Here is a 19,937-nt window from a genome sequence, read left to right as displayed (position 1 = left end):
TAGGGAAGTGATGATCTGCAGCTACATGCAGCTAGGGAAGTGACGATCTGCAGATAGGGAAGTGATGCTCTGCAGATACATGAACAAGTAGAGAAGCAATGCTCTGCAGACTGTCACCCTGCCTGTCCTTGTGTGCTGTGAGGAGTGCAGCAGCCCTTCACATGGAGGTGCGATGCTCTGCAGGAGCTGTTAAAACATACCCCCGCTCCCCTGACGACCCTCACACTGTGGGCGCAGGACCTGCCCTGGTGAGAGGTCCTGGCCGCTCTCCTCCCTATTAGGCTGGCTCTTTCCCAGGGACACAATGATATCCCGGGGAGGGACAGCTCTGGTCAGTCACAGTATAGAGCTCAGGTCAGGAATGCGCGCCAAAAGCATACAGCAGCCACCACACAGGCGCACCACGAGGCTGTACCAATGGCAGCCTGGCAGCCAATCAATGCACGGAGCTGCACAGCCAATGAGCGGCTGCAGCTCCCAGAGGCGGCCACTCCCCCGACACTCCCACACTACACAGAGGCAGAGGACCTTCCAAGTGCTGCAAACTGGCGGCCGGGCGCACATCGTGCAGTATAACTACAGAGCCTGGCACCTTCCTCACACGTGACTGGTCACATGGCCATGACATCATCACAGGTCCTTTACCCCTACCATCTCTCACCTGCCATGTCTGAGGCTCACGCCGCGGTGTCCGCCTCGGGGCTGTGCGCGGTGTCCGTGCTCTGCTGCCTCGCCCTGGCGTGTTCTTACGTGGGCAGCTTGTATGTGTGGAAGAGCGAGCTGTCCAGGTAACAGTAGTGGGTCGGCGGAGGGAGCCGCATCCCCGGGCTGCAGCACCTGCTGTGTGTGATACCTGTCTGTTTCCTGTCCCCAGAGATCACCCTGCAGTCATTAAGAGGAGGTTCACCAGTGTGCTCGTCGTGTCCTCCCTGTCCCCTCTGTTTCTATGGGTTTGGAAAGAGTTAACGGGCTTCAAGGTAAATACAATAGTGAGTGGTGACCCCCTCTGCTGTGTGCCCTGCTGGAGCGTTGTCCCCCCCTCTGCTGTGTGCCCTGCCGGAGCACCATCCCCCCCTCTGCTGTGTGCCCTGCCAGAGCGCCCGCCGTCACATCTGCTGTGTGCCCTGCCGGAGCGCCGTCCCCCCCTCTGCTGTGTGCCCTGCCGGAGCGCCGTCCCCCCCTCTGCTGTGTGCCCTGCCGGAGCGCCCGCCGTCACATCTGCTGTGTGCCCTGCCGGAGCGCCGTCGTCCCCCCCCCCCCCCCTCTGCTGTGTGCCCTGTCGGAGCACCTTCCCCCCCCCCTCTGCTGTGTGCCCTGCCGGAGCACCGTCCCCCCCCCCCCTGCTGTGTGCCCTGCCGGAGCACCGTCCCCCCCCCCCCCTGCTGTGTGCCCTGCCGGAGCACCGTCCCCCCCCCCCCTGCTGTGTGCCCTGCCGGAGCACCGTCCCCCCCCCTGCTGTGTGCCCTGCCGGAGCACCGTCCCCCCCCCCCCTCTGCTGTGTGCCCTGCCGGAGCACCGTCCCCCCCCCCCCCCTGCTGTGTGCCCTGCCGGAGCACCGTCCCCCCCCCCCTCTGCTGTGTGCCCTACCGGAGCGCCGTCACCCCCTCTGCTGTGTGCCCTACCGGAGCGCCGTCACCCCCTCTGCTGTGTGCCCTGCCGGAGCGCCGTCACCCCCTCTGCTGTGTGCCCTGCCGGAGCGCCGTCACCCCCTCTGCTGTGTGCCCTGCCGGAGCGCCGTCACCCCCTCTGCTGTGTGCCCTGCCGGAGCGCCGTCACCCCCTCTGCTGTGTGCCCTGCCGGAGCGCCGTCACCCCCTCTGCTGTGTGCCCTGCCGGAGCGCCGTCACCCCCTCTGCTGTGTGCCCTGCCGGAGCGCCGTCACCCCCTCTGCTGTGTGCCCTGCCGGAGCGCCGTCACCCCCTCTGCTGTGTGCCCTGCCGGAGCGCCGTCACCCCCTCTGCTGTGTGCCCTGCCGGAGCGCCGTCACCCCCTCTGCTGTGTGCCCTGCCGGAGCGCCGTCACCCCCTCTGCTGTGTGCCCTGCCGGAGCGCCGTCCACCCCCTCTGCTGTGTGCCCTGCCGGAGCGCCGTCCACCCCCTCTGCTGTGTGCCCTGCCGGAGCGCCGTCCACCCCCTCTGCTGTGTGCCCTGCCGGAGCGCCGTCCACCCCCTCTGCTGTGTGCCCTGCCGGAGCGCCGTCCACCCCCTCTGCTGTGTGCCCTGCCGGAGCGCCGTCCACCCCCTCTGCTGTGTGCCCTGCCGGAGCGCCGTCCACCCCCTCTGCTGTGTGCCCTGCCGGAGCGCCGTCCACCCCCTCTGCTGTGTGCCCTGCCGGAGCGCCGTCCACCCCCTCTGCTGTGTGCCCTGCCGGAGCACTGTCACCCCCTCTGCTGTGTGCCCTGCCGGAGCGCCCGCTGGTACTATCTCTGTTGTATGTCCTGCTGCAGCGTGCCGTCACCCCCCTTGGCGGTCTGTTCTGCTCAAGTGCAGGAGTACAAAGATGGCAGACACCCTGTGTTTGCATCAACAGCCTTTTGTCTGTGATACTTCTTCCAACAGGGTTTTTTCTTGTTTTTCTACTGTTTTGGGAGGGTTTTTTTTGCCCTTCCAAAAAACTGCTCCACTTTCTCCTACATTAGAAACTCAGCGTGTGCAATTCTGTGTTCTCTCTAGACAGAGGCAGCCATACTTTCTCTCATGGGCTTCCGCTTAGACGGGATGTTCACAGCAACTTTGTTACCGCTGCTCCTTACCATGGTAAGACTGGACGTCTCAGCACTGGCAGCCTCGCGCTTCACCTTCATGTTGCATTTATCACATTTTCTTGTCTTCGAATGCAGATTTTGTTCCTCGGCCCTCTGGTCCAGCTGTCTCTGGATTGCCCATGGGGTTTTCTTGATGGCTTGAAAGTTGCTTTTGGTAAGTACTTCTCTCGGAGTGTGAACATGGCACTAACGTAGGGACACTCTGTATGGCACTTTCATCCTGGGTCTTTTTTTTTGTCCCTTTCCTTGCTTGCAACCTGCAGATCCCCGTTTCTGGATGCTCTGCTTCACTGACATGCGATGGCTTCGGAACCAGGTGATTGCGCCTCTTACAGAGGAGTTGGTCTTTAGAGCCTGCATGTTGCCCATGTTGGTACCATGTACTAGTCCAGGCACAGCTATTTTTACTTGTCCACTATTTTTTGGCATTGGTAAGTATTGAATTATATAAATTAATGTAGTTTCCATTTACATTTTTTTTCTGTTGCAGATTTTACCTGTTGCAAATTTTCAGATTTGTCCCACAACACACTGATTAAATGGCATCTGTCAGTAGGAGAAACCCTCCTAAGCCGTCTATATGGGCATGTAGGTCATAAAAAGTTGGATACAATGATACCCGGATATCTGCGATCTGATGTCTTATTCCAGGGAAATCAACATTCTATTCAATATGTAAATGAGCTGTTAAGATCTGTGGGCCGGACATAGATCTCCCTGAGAATCTGCCTCCAGAGATTATTTTACATTAACCCCTTTCTGACCTCGGACAGGATAGTACGTCCGAGGTCAGAGCCCACGCTTTGATGCGGGCTCCGGCGGTGAGCCCGCATCAAAGCTGGGACAGGTCAGCTGTTTTGAGCAGCTGACATGTGCCTGCAATAGCGGCGGGTGAAATCGCGATTCACCCGCCGCTATTAACTAGGTAAATGCCGCTGTCAAACGCTGACAGTGACATTTAACCGGCGCTTCTGGCCGGGCGGCCGGAAAAGAGTGCATCGCTGACCCCGTCACATGATTTTGGGTCAGCGATGCTTCTGCATAGTAACCATAGAGGTCATTGAGACTCTATGGTTACTGATCCCGGCTAGCTGTGAGCGCCACCCTGTGGTCGGTGCTCATAGCACACCTGCATTTCTGCTGCATAGCAGCGATCACTGCTATGTAGCAGAGACGATCGAGTTGTGCCAGCTTCTAGCCTCCTATGGAGGCTATTGAAGCATGGCAAAAGTAAAAAAAAAAAAAATGTGAAAAAAATATAAAAGTTTAAATCATCCCCCTTTCACCCCATTCAAAATAAATCAATAAAAAAAAAATCAAACCTACACATATTTGGCATCACCAAGTTCAGAATCGCCCGATCTATCAATAAAAAAAAAAAAGCATTAACCTGATCGCTAAACAGCGTAGCGAGAAAAAAATTAGAAACTCCAGAATTACGTTTTTTTGGTTGCCGCGACATTGCATTAAAATGCAATAACGGGCGATCAAAAGAACGTATCTGCACCAAAATGGTATCCTTAAAAACGCCAGCTCGGCACTCAAAGAATAAGTCCTCACACGACCCCAGATCACGAAAAATGGAGACGCTACGGGTATTGGAAAATGGCGCAATTTTTTTTTTTTTTTTTTTTTTTTAAGCAAAGTTTGGAATTTTTTTTCACCACTTAGATACAAAATAACCTAGTCATGTTAGGTGTCTATGAACTCGTACTGACCTGGAGAATCATAATGGCAGCTCAGTTTTAGCATTTAGTGAATCTAGCAAAAAAGCCAAACAAAAAAACAAGTGTGGGACTGCGCTTTTTTTTGCAATTTTACCGCACTTGGAATTTTTTTCCCGTTTTCTAGTACACGACATGCTAAAACCAATGATGACGTTCAAAAGTACAACTTGCTTTGCAAAAAAAATAAGCCCTCACATGGCCAAATTGACGGAAAAATAAAAAAGTTATGGCTCTGGGAAGGAGGGAAGCGAAAAACGAACACGGAAAAACGGAAAATCCCAAGGTCATGAAGGGGTTAAAGGAGTGTTACCAGTGTGAGATATGTAATGACTGACAGTCTGCTCTCATGATATACATGTCTCACACTGGTAACACCGCCTTTCATTTAAACCCTTCCCGACCTTTGACGCCACGTAGGCGTCATGAAAACCCGTGCCAATCCGACCCATGACGCCTATGTGGCGTCATGGAAAGATCGCATCCCTGCAGATCGGGTGAAAGGGTTAACTCCATTTTCACCCGATCTGCAGAGACAGGGGGAGTGGTACTTCAGCCCAGGGGGGGTGGCTTCACCCCCCCGTGGCTACGATCGCTCTGATTGGCTGTTGAAAGTGAAACTGCCAATCAGAGCGATTTGTAATATTTCACCTAAAAAACAGGTGAAATATTACAATCCAGCCATGGCCGATGCTGCAATAGCATCTGCCATGGCTGGAGACCCCGATCGCCCCCCCAGTCGTCCTTTCTGCCCCGATCTCCTGTCCGCTCTCCTCCTCCCTCCTGTCCGCTCCCCCGGTCCTCTTGTCCGCTCCCCCGGTCCTCCGATTTCCCAACCCCCCCCGTGTTCCGATCCCACCCCCCCCATACTTACCTAGCTTTGATGTCCCTCCCGGTGTCCGGCCGTCTTCTCCATGGGCGCCGCCATCTTGGAAAATGGCGGGCGCATGCGCAGTGCGCCCGCCGAATCTGCCAGCTGGCAGATTCATTACAAGTACATTTTGATCGCTGTGGTAGGTTCTATCGCAGCGATCAAAATAAAAAAATAATAAATAAACACCCCCCCCCTTATCACCCCCATAGGTAGGGACAATAATAAAATAAAGAAAATTATTTTTTTTTTCTTTTTCCACTAGGGTTAGGGTTAGAACTAGGGTTAGAACTAGGGGTAGGGTTAGGGTTACGGGTAGGGTTAGGGGTAGGGTTATGGCATGTGCACACAGAGCGGATCGGCCGCGGATCCGCAGCTAATTGGCCGCTGCGAATTCGAAGCAGTTTTCCATCAGGTTTACAGTACCATGTACACCTAAGGAAAACCAAATCCGCTGTGCCCATGGTGCAGAAACGCTGCGTTGTATTTTCCGCAGCATGTCAATTCTTTGTGCGGATTCCGCAGCGTTTTACACCTGTTCCTCAATAGGAATCCGCAGGTGAAATCCGCACAAAAAAACACTGGAAATCTGCTGTAAATCCGCAGGTAAAACGCAGTGCCTTTTACCTGCAGATTTTTCAAAAATCGTGCGGAAAAATCTCACACGAATCCGCAACGTGGGCACATAGCCTTAGGGTTAGGGTTGGAATTAGGGCTAGGGTTTGAAATAGGGTTAAGATTAGGCTTGTGGTTAGGGTTACGGATAGGGTTAGGGGTGTGTTGGGGTTACAGTTGTGGTTAGGGTTGGGATTAGGGTTACGGTTGGGATTAGGGTTAGGATTAGGGTTAGGGTTGGAATTAGGGTTACGGGTGTGTTGCGGTTAGGGTTGTGGTTAGGGGTGTGTTGGGGTTAGGGTTGTGATTAGGGTTATGGCTACAGTTGGGATTAGGATTAGGGGTGTGTTGGGGTTAGTGTTGAAGTTAGAATTGAGGGGATTCCACTGTTTGGGCACATCAGGGGTCTCCAAACGCAACATGGCGTCACCATTGATTCCAGCCAATCTTGCGTTCAAAAAGTCAAATGGTGCTCCCGCCCTTCCAAGCCCCGACGTGCGCCCAAACAGTGGTTTACCCCCACATTTGGGGTACCAGCGTACTCAGGACAAACTGGGCAACAACTGTTGGGGTCCAATTTCTCCTGTTACCCTTGCAAAAATAAAAAATTACTTGCTAAAACATCATTTTTGAGGAAATAACAATAATTTTTTATTTTCACGGCTCTGCGTTATAAACTTCTGTGAAGCACTTGGGGGTTGAAAGTGCTCACCACACATCTAGATAAGTTTCTTGGGGGGTCTAGTTTCCAAAATGGGGTCACTTGTGGGGGGTTTCTACTGTTTAGGCATATCAGGGGCTCTGCAAACGTAACATGATGCCCGCAGACCATTCCATCAAAGTCTGCATTCCAAAACGTCACTACTTCCCTTCCGAGCCCCGGCATGTGCCCAAACAGTGGTTTACCCCCACATATGGGGTATCAGCGTACTCAGGAGAAACTGGACAACAACTTTTGGGGTCCAATTTCTCCTGTTACTCTTGCAAAAATAAAAAATTCTGGGCTAAAAAAATATTTTTGAGGAAAGGAAACACATTTATTATTTTCACGGCTCTGCGTTATAAACTTCTGTGAAGCACTTGGGGGTTCAAAGTGCTCACCACACATCTAGATTAGTTCCTTGGGAGGTCTAGTTTCCAAAATGGGGTCACTTGTGCGGGAGCTCCAATGTTTAGGCACACAGGGGCTCTCCAAACGCGACATGGTGTCCGCTAATGATTGGAGCTAATTTTCCATTCAAAAAGCCAAATGGCGTGCCTTCCCTTCCGAGCCCTGCCGTGCGCCCAAACAGTGGTTTACCCCCACATATGGGGTATCATCGTACTCAGGACAAACTGGACAACAACATTTGGGGTCCAATTTCTCCTATTACCCTTGGGAAAATAAAAAAATTCTGGGCTAAAAATCATTTTTGAGGAAAGAAAAATTATTTTTTTATTTTCACGGCTCTGCGTTATAAACTTCTGTGAAGCACCTGGGGGTTATAAGTGCTCACTATGCATCTAGATAAGTTCCTTGGGGGGTCTAGTTTCCAAAATGGGGTCACTTGTAGGGGAGCTCCAATGTTTAGGCACACAGGGGCTCTCCAAACGCGACATGGTGTCCGCTAACGATTGGAGCTAATTTTCCATTCAAAAAGTCAAATGGCACGCCTCCCCTTCCGAGCCTTGCCGTGCACCCAAACAGTGGTTTACCCCCACATATGAGGTATCGGCATACTCAGGAGAAATTGCCCAACAAATTTTAGGATCCATTTTATCCTGTTGCCCATGTGAAAATGAAAGAATTGAGGCTAAAAGAAATTTTGTGTGAAAAAAAAGTACTTTTTCATTTTTGCGGATCAATTTGTGAAGCACCTGGGGGTTTAAAGTGCTCACTATGCCTCTAGATGAGTTCCTTGGGGGGTCTAGTTTCCAAAATGGGGTCACTTGTGGAGGAGCTCCAATGTTTAGGCACACAGGGGCTTTCCAAACGCGACATGGTGTCCGCTAACGATGGAGATAATTTTTCATTCAAAAAGTCAAATGGCGCTCCTTCCCTTCCGAGCCTTACCATGTGCCCAAACAGTGGTTTACCCCCACATGTGAGGTATTGGTGTACTCAGGAGAAATTGTCCAACAAATTTTAGGATCCATTTTATCCTGTTGCCCATGTGAAAATGAAAAATTTGAGGCTAAAATAATTTTTTTGTGAAAAAAAAGTACTTTTTCATTTTTACGGATCAATTTGTGAAGCACCTGGGGGTTTAAAGTGCTCACTATGCTTCTAGATACGTTCCTTGGGGGGTCTAGTTTCCAAAATGTGGTCACTTGTGGGGGAGCTCCAATGTTTAGGCACACGGGGGCTCTCCAAACGCGACATGGTGTCCGCTAAAGATTGGAGACAATTTTTCATTCAAAAAGTCAAATGGCGCTCCTTCCCTTCCGAGCCCTGCCGTGCGCCCAAACAGTGGTTTACCCCCACATATGAGGTATCAGCGTACTCAGGACAAATTGGACAACAACGTCCCTGGTCCAGTTTCTCCTTTTACCCTTGGGAAAATAAAAAAATTGTTGCTAAAAGATCATTTTTGTGACTAAAAAGTTAAATGTTCATTTTTTACTTCCATGTTGCTTCTGCTGCTGTGAAACACCTGAAGGGTTAATAAACTTCTTGAATGTGGTTTTGAGCACCTTGAGGGGTGCAGTTTTTAGAATGGTGTCACTTTTGGGTATTTTCAGCCATATAGAACCCTCAAAATGACTTCAAATGTGAGGTGGTCCCTAAAAAAAAATGGTTTTGTAAATTTTGTTGTAAAAATGAGAAATCACTGGTCAAATTTTAACCCTTATAACTTCCTAGCAAAAAAAAAAATTTGTTTCCAAGATTGTGCTGATGTAAAGTAGACATGTGGGAAACGTTATTTATTAACTATTTTGTGTCACATAACTCTCTCTGGTTTAACAGAATAAAAATTCAAAATGTGAAAATTGCGAAATTTTCAAAATTTTCGCCAAATTTCCGTTTTTTTCACAAATAAACTCAGAAATTATCGACCTAAATTTACCACTAACGTGAAGCCCAATATGTCACGAAAAAACAATCTCAGAATCGCTAGGATACACACACACACACACACACACACACACACACACACACACACACACACACACACACACACACACACACACACACACACACTTAACACACACACACACACACACTTAACACACACACACACACACACTTAACACACACACACACACACACACACTTAACACACACACACACACACACACACACACACACACACACACACACACACACACACACTTAACACACACACACACACACACACACACTTAACACACACACACACACACACACACACACACTTATTAAATTTCTTTTTAATATCCTGACTGTAAAGTTATGAAACTTTTCAAATATCTTCATTAAGGAATTTATTTTTATTTTTGTTTAGCAAAAGAGAAAAAAAAACGCCTGTAAATGGCAGCTTTTTCTCAGTCTCTTTGCTTGCCTTCAGCTACATGGCTATCAGAGCTCTTCTAGAGTACAGATGATGGTGGAGCCGCCTATTCATGACTGTAAATGAGCGGCCCCACGTGACCGCATACAGGAGAAGCTGCGGCCAGGACAGGAAGCAGCGACAGCCAACGAGGGAAGCGGGTGAGTATTTTCAGAACAGCGGGGGGGCGCACAGGGGGTGGGAGGGCGGTGGACAGATAGATCTTTCTTTTAAACACTATTATTCATATCTTCTATGCAGCAAACGCTGCTGCAGAGAAGATATGAATCGCGGATTCAGCACCAGATGCTGGTACGTGTGGTACCCAGCACGGTGCGTGTGGTACCCAGTGGGCACACGGGCGGCACACGTGTGCCGCAAGTGTGCCACACTGATGTACACCAGAAACGTAGGGGCACACGGGTACCGATTGTTTCCGGTACCAGAATTATCTGGACAGTGAGACTGCCCTTATAACCTTGACTGAGAACTTAGACTACGTTCCCACACTGAGTTTTTTTTTCGAAAAGAATCTGCCTAATCTATTTTACTTAATGGGCGCAGAAAATCTGCAACATCAAAAGCTCATTGTGGGAACACAGCCTAACAAGTGTTTGCATGGACTTCTGTGAACACTTTCTTGGGTCCATTTAGGAGAGGACACTTGCTCTGCTTCATTCTTGGATACATAATTACTAATTTTATTTATTTTATTTTTATTTTTTTCAGCTCATTTTCATCATGTCATTGAACAGCTGAGGTTTCGGCAAGGTACCGTCCTGAGCATATTTCTGTCTGCCGGTATGTAATGGGGCATTTTCAGACTATGACTAGAATTTTATTTTTATCTTTTATAACTTGTTTTATTTTTATTTTTTTATCTTTGTTTAATTTGCACAATTGAGGCCATTTTTATTTTTCTTGTAGCTTTTCAGTTTTCATACACTGCAGTGTTTGGAGCATACACCGCATTTATCTTCATAAGAACAGGTGAGAACGTGTGGTGTTTAGTCCTGATACATACTTTGTTTCATTGCCATTTTTTTAAATATTATCCCACAAATAATAATGGATTAAAAACAAACAAACAAAAGAATAGAAATGTAAAAACTTTGTTATACTTCTCTTTTAAGCTGTGTTCACATAAGGTCAGCGCTGTTGACAGTAAGGTTATGAAATTAAAAACTTGCAGCAAGTTCACTTTATTTTTTTATTTTTTTTTATTTATTTTTTTTCTCCTGGATTTTTAATGGGGAACATGTTCTAAAATACATACATTTTTGGCAGAATTTCAGCAGTTTTATTAAAGACTTTAGGCACAGAATCCATGTTTACTTCCTGACATGCTCCTAGGCTTCTCATAACTTCATATAAAACTGCTCCATAGTGCAAAGTGTGAGCTGAGCCTTTGAAAAAAAAAAAAAAATGTATATATTTTTTTTGTTTTCTTATTTCATACTGTAGTTTTAATGTTAATTTGAGATTTATCATGACATGGCTCATGTGTTGTTGTTGTGGTTGTGTTTTTTGTTTTTGTTTGTGTTTTTAAGCTGGTGAAAATGACTGATACACTTTGCATGATATATCTGAGTGATGGGCAAAAGTCTTTGTCCACTTTCACCCGGGAGCACGACATGAAGACCACATCTAAATTGTCATTCGGTCACTTTGCAGCTTGCAGAACGAGGCCGGAGTGGGTCACACAGTGGCTTTGGCCATGACACAGGTCATGTAGCCAAAGATCTTTGTGCCACGTGTACATCACAGCATAATGTGAGCGTAATGGAGGCTGTATTGCAAACCGCAAGGTGCTGTGACCTTGACAAGCAAATCACAAATAATCAGACCGTTGGATTTGTTTTTGTGTCTTTGTATTCTTACTACAATGCAATCACATTCACTTGTTTTACTCCGCAAAGTAGTAGCAGCAGCAATCTTTGGGCTTGCAACCAACATTGCAGCCAAAGCTGCTGTGTAGCCGTACCCCAAGGGTATATGCACAAAGCTTTTTTTTTTGTTGTTTTAGGCAGTTTTGGAACAGAAAGTGAGCGGAAAATCTCCAAATCTTTTTGAAAAAGACAAAAAAAAATTAGAGGCTGTGCTCCTTTTCTGAAAACTTTGCAAAAATGCTGTCTGCACATAGTTATAAGATGCATGTGATTGTGAGTTGCCTACAGTCAGGCTGCAATTTAGGCTACTTTCACACTAGCGTAGTTTGGCCTCCGTCGCAATGCGTCGTTTTGGAGAAAAAACACATCCTGCAAAAGTGCTTGCAGGGTGCGTTTTTTCTCCATTGACTTGCATTAGCGACGCATTGCGACGGATTGCCACACGTCGCATCCGTCGTGCGACGGACGCGTCGTGTTGCGTCGGACCGTCGGCACAAAAACGCTACATGTAACCTTTTTTTGTGCGTCATGTCCGCCATTTCCAACCGCGCATGCGCGGCCAGAACTCTGCCCCCTCCTCCCCGGACCTTACAATGAGGCAGCGGATTCGTTGAAAAACAGCATCCGCTGCCCCCATTGTGCGGCGCTTTCAACGCTAGCGTCGTTGCGTCAGCACGACGCTAGTGTGAAAGTAGCCTTAGTGTTTTGGGTTTTTTGTTTTTTTCCAGCCAATTCACAGCTTTAAAATATTTTATAGATTACTGTCAAAGTTAGTCTCTCTTTTCTAAAAGACAGGAGTTATCACTTTCAATCAAAAAATTTTGGTCTTGTTTAACATCGTGAAGTTTTCTAGGGTCAGACTTGGGTTCTCTTTTTTTAAAATCCACGGCCCAGATGAAAATGGCCAAATGCAGTGCTTGTTTGTTTCCAGAATAGTCTTTTTAACTTTCCGGGCAGCTGTACATATAAATCATAGAGGGTTTTAACCCCTTACTGACATCGGTCGTACTATTACGCCGATGTCGGTATCCCCCGCTTTGATGTGGGCTCCGGCGGTGAGCCCACCTCAAAGGAGGGACATGTGAGCTGTTTTAAACCGTAATAGCTGCGGGTGGAATCACGATCCGCCCGTGGCTATTAACTAGTTAAATGCCACTGTCATACTCTGACAGTGGCATTTAACAATCGCATCTGACTGGAAATACGCGCACCGCTGACCCCCGTCATGTGATTGCGGGTCACCGGTGTTTCGGCATGACAACCAGAAGTCTCCTTGAGACCTATATGGTTCTTGATGCCGGATTGCTGTGAGCGCCACCCTGTGGTCTGCGCTCATAGCAATGCAGTAATTCTCCTACATAGGAGCAATCTGAGCATCGCTTCTATGTAGCAGAGCCGATCAGGCTATGCCAGCTTCTAGCCTCCCATGGAGGCTATTGAAGCATGGCAAAACTAAAAAAAAAAAGTTTTTAAAAATATGAAAAAAAATACAAAATATATAAAAATCGCCCCATTCAAAATAAAACTATACTCAAACATAGACATATTTGGTATCGCCGTGTTCACAATCGCCCGATCTGTCTATTAAAAAAAAAGGATTAACCCGATCGCTAAACGATGTAGCGAGAAAAGAAATCAAAATGCCAGAATTACGTTTTTTTTGTCGCAACAACGTTGCATTAAAATGCAATAACGGGTAATCAAAAGAACGTATCTGCACCGAAATAGTATCATTAAAAACATCAGCTCGGCGTGCAAAAAATAAGCCCTCACCTGACCCCAGATCACAAAAAAAGGAGACGCTACAGGTATCGGAAAATTGCACAATTTATTTTTTATTTATTTATTTATTTATTTTTAAGCAAAGTTTGGAATTTTTTTCACCACTTAGATAAAAGAGAACCTACACATGTTTGGTGTCTATGAACTCGTAATGACCTGGAGAATCATAATGGCAGCTCAGTTTTAGCATTTAGTGAACCTAGCAAAAAAGCCAAACAAAAAACAAGTGTGGGATTGAACTTTTTATTGCAACTTCACCACACTTGGAATTTTTTTTTCCCGTTTTTTGGTACACGACATGGTAAAACCAATGGTGTCGTTCAAAAGTACAACTCGTCCCGCAAAAAAAAATAAGCCCTCACATGGCCATATTGATGGAAAAATAAAAAGAAGTAATGGCTCTGGGAAGAAGGGGAGCGAAAAACGAATACGCAAAACTGAAAAAAGCTCCGGTCATGAACGGGTTAAAGATCTGTATAAACTAACCATAAAACTGGAGCGCGCCCTTCCTCAAGGGCTCAGTATGAGCGCAAGTCACGCTGGTTCCGCACATTTGTTTCATAGTCTGAGTACGGACCGTCTGCCGGTCTACTGACCCAAATGTGACGGCCTCATATGTCTGAGGATATTTAGGATCAGAAGATCTGCAGCCGGGTCCATATTTGGACTCTTAAACACACTTAAGCTATGTGCAAACGTCAGGATTTCTTGCAGAAATTTCCTGAACAAAACCGGACATTTTCTGCATGAAATCCGCATGCATCTTCTTTTTTTTTGCGTGTTTTCTTTTTGCGGATTTTTCTGGAGATTTCCCAATGCAATAATATAGTGGGAAATCCGCAAAATAATGAACATGCTGTGTTTTTTACCGCAATGTGTTTTTTTGCGGGAAAAAAACGCAACATATGCACAAAAATTGCGGAATGCATTATAAATGATAGGATGCATATGTATGCGTTTTTATCACGTTTTTATAGCGAAAAAACGCGAAAAATCCTGAATTGTGTGCACATACCCTTAGGGTGAGTGCTCATGGCACAAAAGCGCTCCATAAAATGAACATCGTTCCCAGCAATTTAAAAATGACCGCTGTGCCATGTTCAGTCTTATGTCACGTCTCTAACCGCTTCACAGTTCGGAAACCTACAAGTGGTTAAAGGGAATCTGTCACCAGGTTTTTGCGATGTAATCTGAGAGCAGCATAATGTAGGGAAAGAGGCCCTGATTCCAGCAATGTAGCATCTGCTACACTCTATGCTGTTATTTTGATACAATAACTGTTTTCTCTGCTGCCGATCTAGCTGTGCTTCAAATTCGGAGCTCTGTATAACTCCGCTGATTGGCTGCTTTCTGTCAACATACAATGTATAAAGCTGCCAATCAGTATTGAGGGGGGGTGGGGTTTCATAGATTAGAAGGACTAGGAGACACAAGACATCTAGTCTTGTAGTGATAATCTCCTGCTGATAAAACACTGATTTCATTGACACACTGCTTAGTAAGTTACACATCACTGGAATCAGATTCTCTTTCTCTCCATTTTGCTGGAGCCAGTTTTCCTGTAAAAACGTATATGATGCTCTGGTGCATAACCGCTATAAGAATGATAGAGAAGGTGTTTTTACTTTATTTTTGCACAGATGATATCTTGCAATGACTGGCCCGTCTGGTTTTGTTTTTTCTAGGACACTTCATCGGACCCGTTCTGTGCCATTCATTCTGCAATTACATTGGATTCCCAGCCATTTTTACAGCTTTGGATCACCCGCAACGTGCAACTATTGTCTTCTTCTATGTGCTGGGGGTTGTCTTGTTTTTCCTGCTGCTCTATCCTATGACGGATCCCATTTTGTACGGGGACATTCCCATCTGCTCTCTACTGGACAAGCGCTCCACAGACCATCGCTCCCTCTGTCTATGACCACAAACACAGTCTTTGAACTCCATGGCCGTGATAATGGCTGAAAAAAAACGATTGGGGTCTATTTTGGTGAACATATTTCATTTATTGGTAATATTTTTGCACCGAGATAACGTACCTGATACCTGGTTGGCAGAACTTTTGTTATAGATATTGATCAGTTCCTGGAACTTTAAGAAGAACCGTTTTATGCGAGACGTCTTTATATTATTTAAAAAGGAGCTCTTATTTTTGGAAGACGCACTTCTCCCCCCCCAATAACAAGCAAATAACTGAACTTGCACATCTACTAACATTTTTAGGACTAGGTGTTTGTTTGCCACCAGATATCATATATTTTTGGATGTAAATTTATTTCATATTGCTCTATTTTTTTACATTAGATGTGAACCCAGCTGTAAAATGATCAGCTTTTTTTTTTTTTGCTGGCTGGGTAAAAAAGAAAAAAAAAAAAAAGAAACATCTGTTGAATTTACACCACTATTTCACTCTGGTTATTACAGGAGACCTCGTATCTATACTTGATCTAAACTTTTATTGATGTCGGGAGTAAGTTAATTGAATAAGAAAGTTGACTTCTATTTTTATGCAAATATCTAAAGGCTGCTACAGGATCTCGCAAACTAAAGGGAGAATGCATTTTTAGCTCAACAGTTGGTTGTAGACATTGAAAACGGTGCAGCTGCTGCTACTAAATGTCTTTTTTAACCTTTTGTCTAGTGGAACTGTCTTGACATAAAAGCAATATTGTTTTTGTTTTTATGAAATGATCACTTTTATTCATCCAAATATCTCAGATTTATGTTAGGAGTCTCCTCCTGAACTTTCTGCCATAAAAGTACGGCTTGGGGAGTGGGTACTTGCTTTGCTAAAAATATGGTCATAGCTGTGTAACGTGGCGTGAGGCGATAGCCGGGGGTGGGGGTACTATTGTTCCCAGCCGTAGCGTGCTATATGAAAATTGAGGTCCTGGCTGTGTGTATCCTCTGCAGATTGCATGGTACCACTATTGCTGGCAGGCCAGGACCAGATGATGGAGAGGTTAAGGGAGACCAAAGTCCAACAATAAACTTTTTTTTTTTTTTTTCTTTTGTTTCTACTGAGCATGAGAACTATGTCCATCAGATAATAGACACAGTTCTTCATAAAGGTTTCTCTTGCATTAAGCAGACATGGACACTCCTGGTTATATGTATTACTTCATTTCTCTTGCACTTCACACTCTTACCTCTCACGACAATTCACTAATGATGGGGAACTTCATTGTCCTCTGAGGGTGGCATGCGTCGAGGTGTAACACTGTGGCGGCTCCCAGCTACTCTCAGTTCCCAAATGACTAAAGAGGACCCCATTCTATGGAGTATGACGCCTCTCTAGAACCTTGAATGCCCACTGCTCTCCGGAGGAGAGTTTAAGTCCCAATATGGTGACCATTGCTTCCTTTCAATATACACAATTTGAGCTCCCTTTCACCGTAGATAAATGTTCACCATAGTCCTTCTGAAACCATTCCTTCTCTGCTTTTAATCCCCTTTCAGTGGGCCTTCTACTTCCCCTGGGTGTTTAGGTGGCCTCCCTGGCCTGGCTTCTAATCTATCGAATGTCTCATATGTTTCCTTTCTCTTTAGGACGTATTATCTGATGTCCTGTGGTCTCCCTTCTTCACACACAACACACTATAACATGTCAGTCTGCAAACTGTGTTAGACCTTAGGGGCTCTAATTGACTCACTATCAGAAAATAGTCTTCTGCCTTCCCACATAGTCCCTTCCATTCTGGGCTAGTCCCAACTATTGACTCTGTCTGTACCCAACTAAGTGCATGCAAACTGCTCAACAGCCTAAATCACATTTAAGACAATGCAATGCATTATATCACAATACATATCTTCAAGAGGAGAGGATGGTGGGCAGCACAGTTCTCTCTATCCCTGCCTGATAGAGAGAATTACTGAATTACTATGGATATAAAGACCCACTGTGTTTTCAGATGAGATATTAAAGAGGTTGCTCTTCCAGCAGACACAGGTTTTTAAAAATAAAAATAAATAAAACAAAACACTGAGCTTTACTTGCTTCCCCCAGGTCCAGCACTGTCTCTGTGCCTCTGCTTCAGACTGTTCTGTGCCTGCAGCAGTGACGTCACAGCAACACCGCTGCTGCCAATGGTTGATTTCACTGGCTTGTGCAGCATACATATGCAGAACAGATGAGCTCAGTGATGGGCTGCAGCACTGAAACCGAGCAGAAATTGAAGCAGAGACGTAGTGCGGAACCTGAGGATAGTAAGTAAAGCGCAGATTGTTTGTTTCTTATACTCAACTGAGCCTGTTTGCCAAAAGTTAATAACCACTTTACGTTTTTTGCATTTTTTTTTTCTGTTTGGTAAAAAAATAAATCATTTTTTTTTAAAAAAAACCTTAACTTCAGTTATTTTTTTCTTTACAGTGTTGGGGAAAAATAAATAAATAAATATATATATATATATATATATATATATATATATATATATATATATATATATATATAATGTACAGTGGGGCAAAAAAGTATTTAGTCAGTCAGCAATAGTGCAAGTTCCACCACTTAAAAAGATGAGAGGCGTCTGTAATTTACATCATAGGTAGACCTCAACTATGGGAGACAAACTGAGACAAAAAAATCCAGAAAATCACATTGTCTGTTTTTTTAGCATTTTATTTGCATATTATGGTGGAAAATAAGTATTTGGTCAGAAACAAAATTTCATCTCAATACTTTGTAATATATCCTTTGTTGGCAATGACAGAGGTCAAACGTTTTCTGTAAGTCTTCACAAGGTTGCCACACACTGTTGTTGGTATGTTGGCCCATTCCTCCATGCAGATCTCCTCTAGAGCAGTGATGTTTTTGGCTTTTCGCTTGGCAACACGGACTTTCAACTCCCTCCAAAGGTTTTCTATAGGGTTGAGATCTGGAGACTGGCTAGGCCACTCCAGGACCTTGAAATGCTTCTTACGAAGCCACTCCTTCGTTGCCCTGGCGGTGTGCTTTGGATCATTGTCATGTTGAAAGACCCAGCCATGTTTCATCTTCAATGCCCTTGCTGATGGAAGGAGGTTTGCACTCAAAATCTCACGATACATGGCCCCATTCATTCTTTCATGTACCCGGATCAGTTGTCCTGGCCCCTTTGCAGAGAAACAGCCCCAAAGCATGATGTTTCCACCACCATGCTTTACAGTAGGTATGGTGTTTGATGGATGCAACTCAGTATTCTTTTTCCTCCAAACACAACAAGTTGTGTTTCTACCAAACAGTTCCAGTTTGGTTTCATCAGACCATAGGACATTCTCCCAAAACTCCTCTGGATCATCGAAATGCTCTCTAGCAAACTTCAGACGGGCCCGGACATGTACTGGCTTAAGCAGTGGGACACGTCTGGCACTGCAGGATCTGAGTCCATGGTGGCGTAGTGTGTTACTTATGGTAGGCCTTGTTACATTGGTCCCAGCTCTCTGCAGTTCATTCACTAGGTCCCCCCGCGTGGTTCTGGGATTTTTGCTCACCGTTCTTGTGATCATTCTGACCCCACGGGGTGGGATTTTGCGTGGAGCCCCAGATCGAGGGAGATTATCAGTGGTCTTGAATGTCTTCCATTTTCTAATTATTGCTCCCACTGTTGATTTCTTCACTCCAAGCTGGTTGGCTATTGCAGATTCAGTCTTCCCAGCCTGGTGCAGGGCTACAATTTTGTTTCTGGTGTCCTTTGACAGCTCTTTGGTCTTCACCATAGTGGAGTTTGGAGTCAGACTGTTTGAGGGTGTGCACAGGTGTCTTTTTATACTGATAACAAGTTTATACAGGTGCCATTACTACAGGTAATGAGTGGAGGAAAGAGGAGACTCTTAAAGAAGAAGTTACAGGTCTGTGAGAGCCAGAAATCTTGATTGTTTGATTCTGACCAAATACTTATTTTCCACCATAATATGCAAATAAAATGCTAAAAAAACAGACAATGTGATTTTCTGGATTTTTTTTTTCTCAGTTTGTCTCCCATAGTTGAGGTCTACCTATGATGTAAATTACAGACGCCTCTCATCTTTTTAAGTGGTGGAACTTGCACTATTGCTGACTGACTAAATACTTTTTTGCCCCACTGTATATATATGTGTGTGTATGTGTGTGTATATGTATATGTATATATATATATATATATATATATATATATATATATATATATATATATATATATATATATATATATATATATATATATATATATATGCTATTGAACCCGTTCTACGCCCGGGTGGCGAGCATTTATATTGGTATATGGTCTCCATCCTTGTATGTGCTGCTCTCATCTTGCTCTCCCATCCTGTCATGTGCTGCTCCATCCTGCGTCCCCATCCTGTCATATGCTGCTCCATCCTACACCCCCATCCTAGTAAAAAAAAAAACGTACATACTCACATTCCGGTGTCCTTCAGGTCCCTTGCCGTCTGCTTCCCGCTCTGACTGAGTGCCGCCGTAAAGTGAAAGCAGATCACAGCGGTGACGTCACCGCTGTGATCTGCTCTTACTTTCCGGCCGGCAGTCAGTCAGAGCGGGAAGCAGACTGCAAGGGACCTGACGGACAACGGAATGTGAGTATGTACGTTTTTTTTTTTTTTTTTACTTTTACGCTGGTAACCAGGGTAAACATCGGGTTACTAAGCGCGGCCCTGCGCTTAGTAACCCGATGTTTACCCTGGTTACAAGCGAACGCATCGCTGGATCGGTGTCACACACAACGATCCAACGATGACAGCGGGAGATCCAGCGACGAAATAAAGTTTCAAACGATCTGCTACGACGTACGATTCTCAGCAGGGTCCCTGA

The 19,937-nt window shown here is 45.6% G+C and overlaps 1 protein-coding gene across 1 annotated transcript; it reads left to right on the top strand.

Moving 5' to 3' along the window:
- Positions 1-373: 373 nt before the first annotated feature.
- Positions 374-15,787, top strand: RCE1 (Ras converting CAAX endopeptidase 1). Its single transcript, XM_077287505.1, has 8 exons — positions 374-788; positions 875-977; positions 2,672-2,755; positions 2,839-2,917; positions 3,027-3,194; positions 10,212-10,283; positions 10,410-10,472; positions 14,839-15,787. The coding sequence occupies exons 1-8, from the start codon at positions 616-618 to the stop codon at positions 15,072-15,074; spliced, it is 978 nt and encodes a 325-aa protein (XP_077143620.1). The 5' UTR covers positions 374-615; the 3' UTR covers positions 15,075-15,787.
- The last annotated feature ends 4,150 nt before the right edge of the window (positions 15,788-19,937 follow it).

The sequence above is a fragment of the Ranitomeya variabilis genome, chromosome 2 (assembly GCF_051348905.1).
Source record: "Ranitomeya variabilis isolate aRanVar5 chromosome 2, aRanVar5.hap1, whole genome shotgun sequence".
NCBI lineage: Eukaryota > Metazoa > Chordata > Amphibia > Anura > Dendrobatidae > Ranitomeya > Ranitomeya variabilis.
The sequence above is the reverse complement of the archived record's forward strand: the minus strand, read 5'-3'. Positions and strand labels throughout refer to the sequence as shown.

Excerpts from the sequence above, each read along its gene's own strand:
- RCE1 (XM_077287505.1), top strand. The coding sequence starts at position 616 with ATGGCCATGACATCATCACAGGTCCTTTACCCCTACCATCTCTCACCT. Across the intron at positions 2,756-2,838 it reads TACCGCTGCTCCTTACCATG|ATTTTGTTCCTCGGCCCTCT; the intron begins GTAAGACTGGAC and ends CTTCGAATGCAG. Across the intron at positions 10,473-14,838 it reads ATTTATCTTCATAAGAACAG|GACACTTCATCGGACCCGTT; the intron begins GTGAGAACGTGT and ends TGTTTTTTCTAG.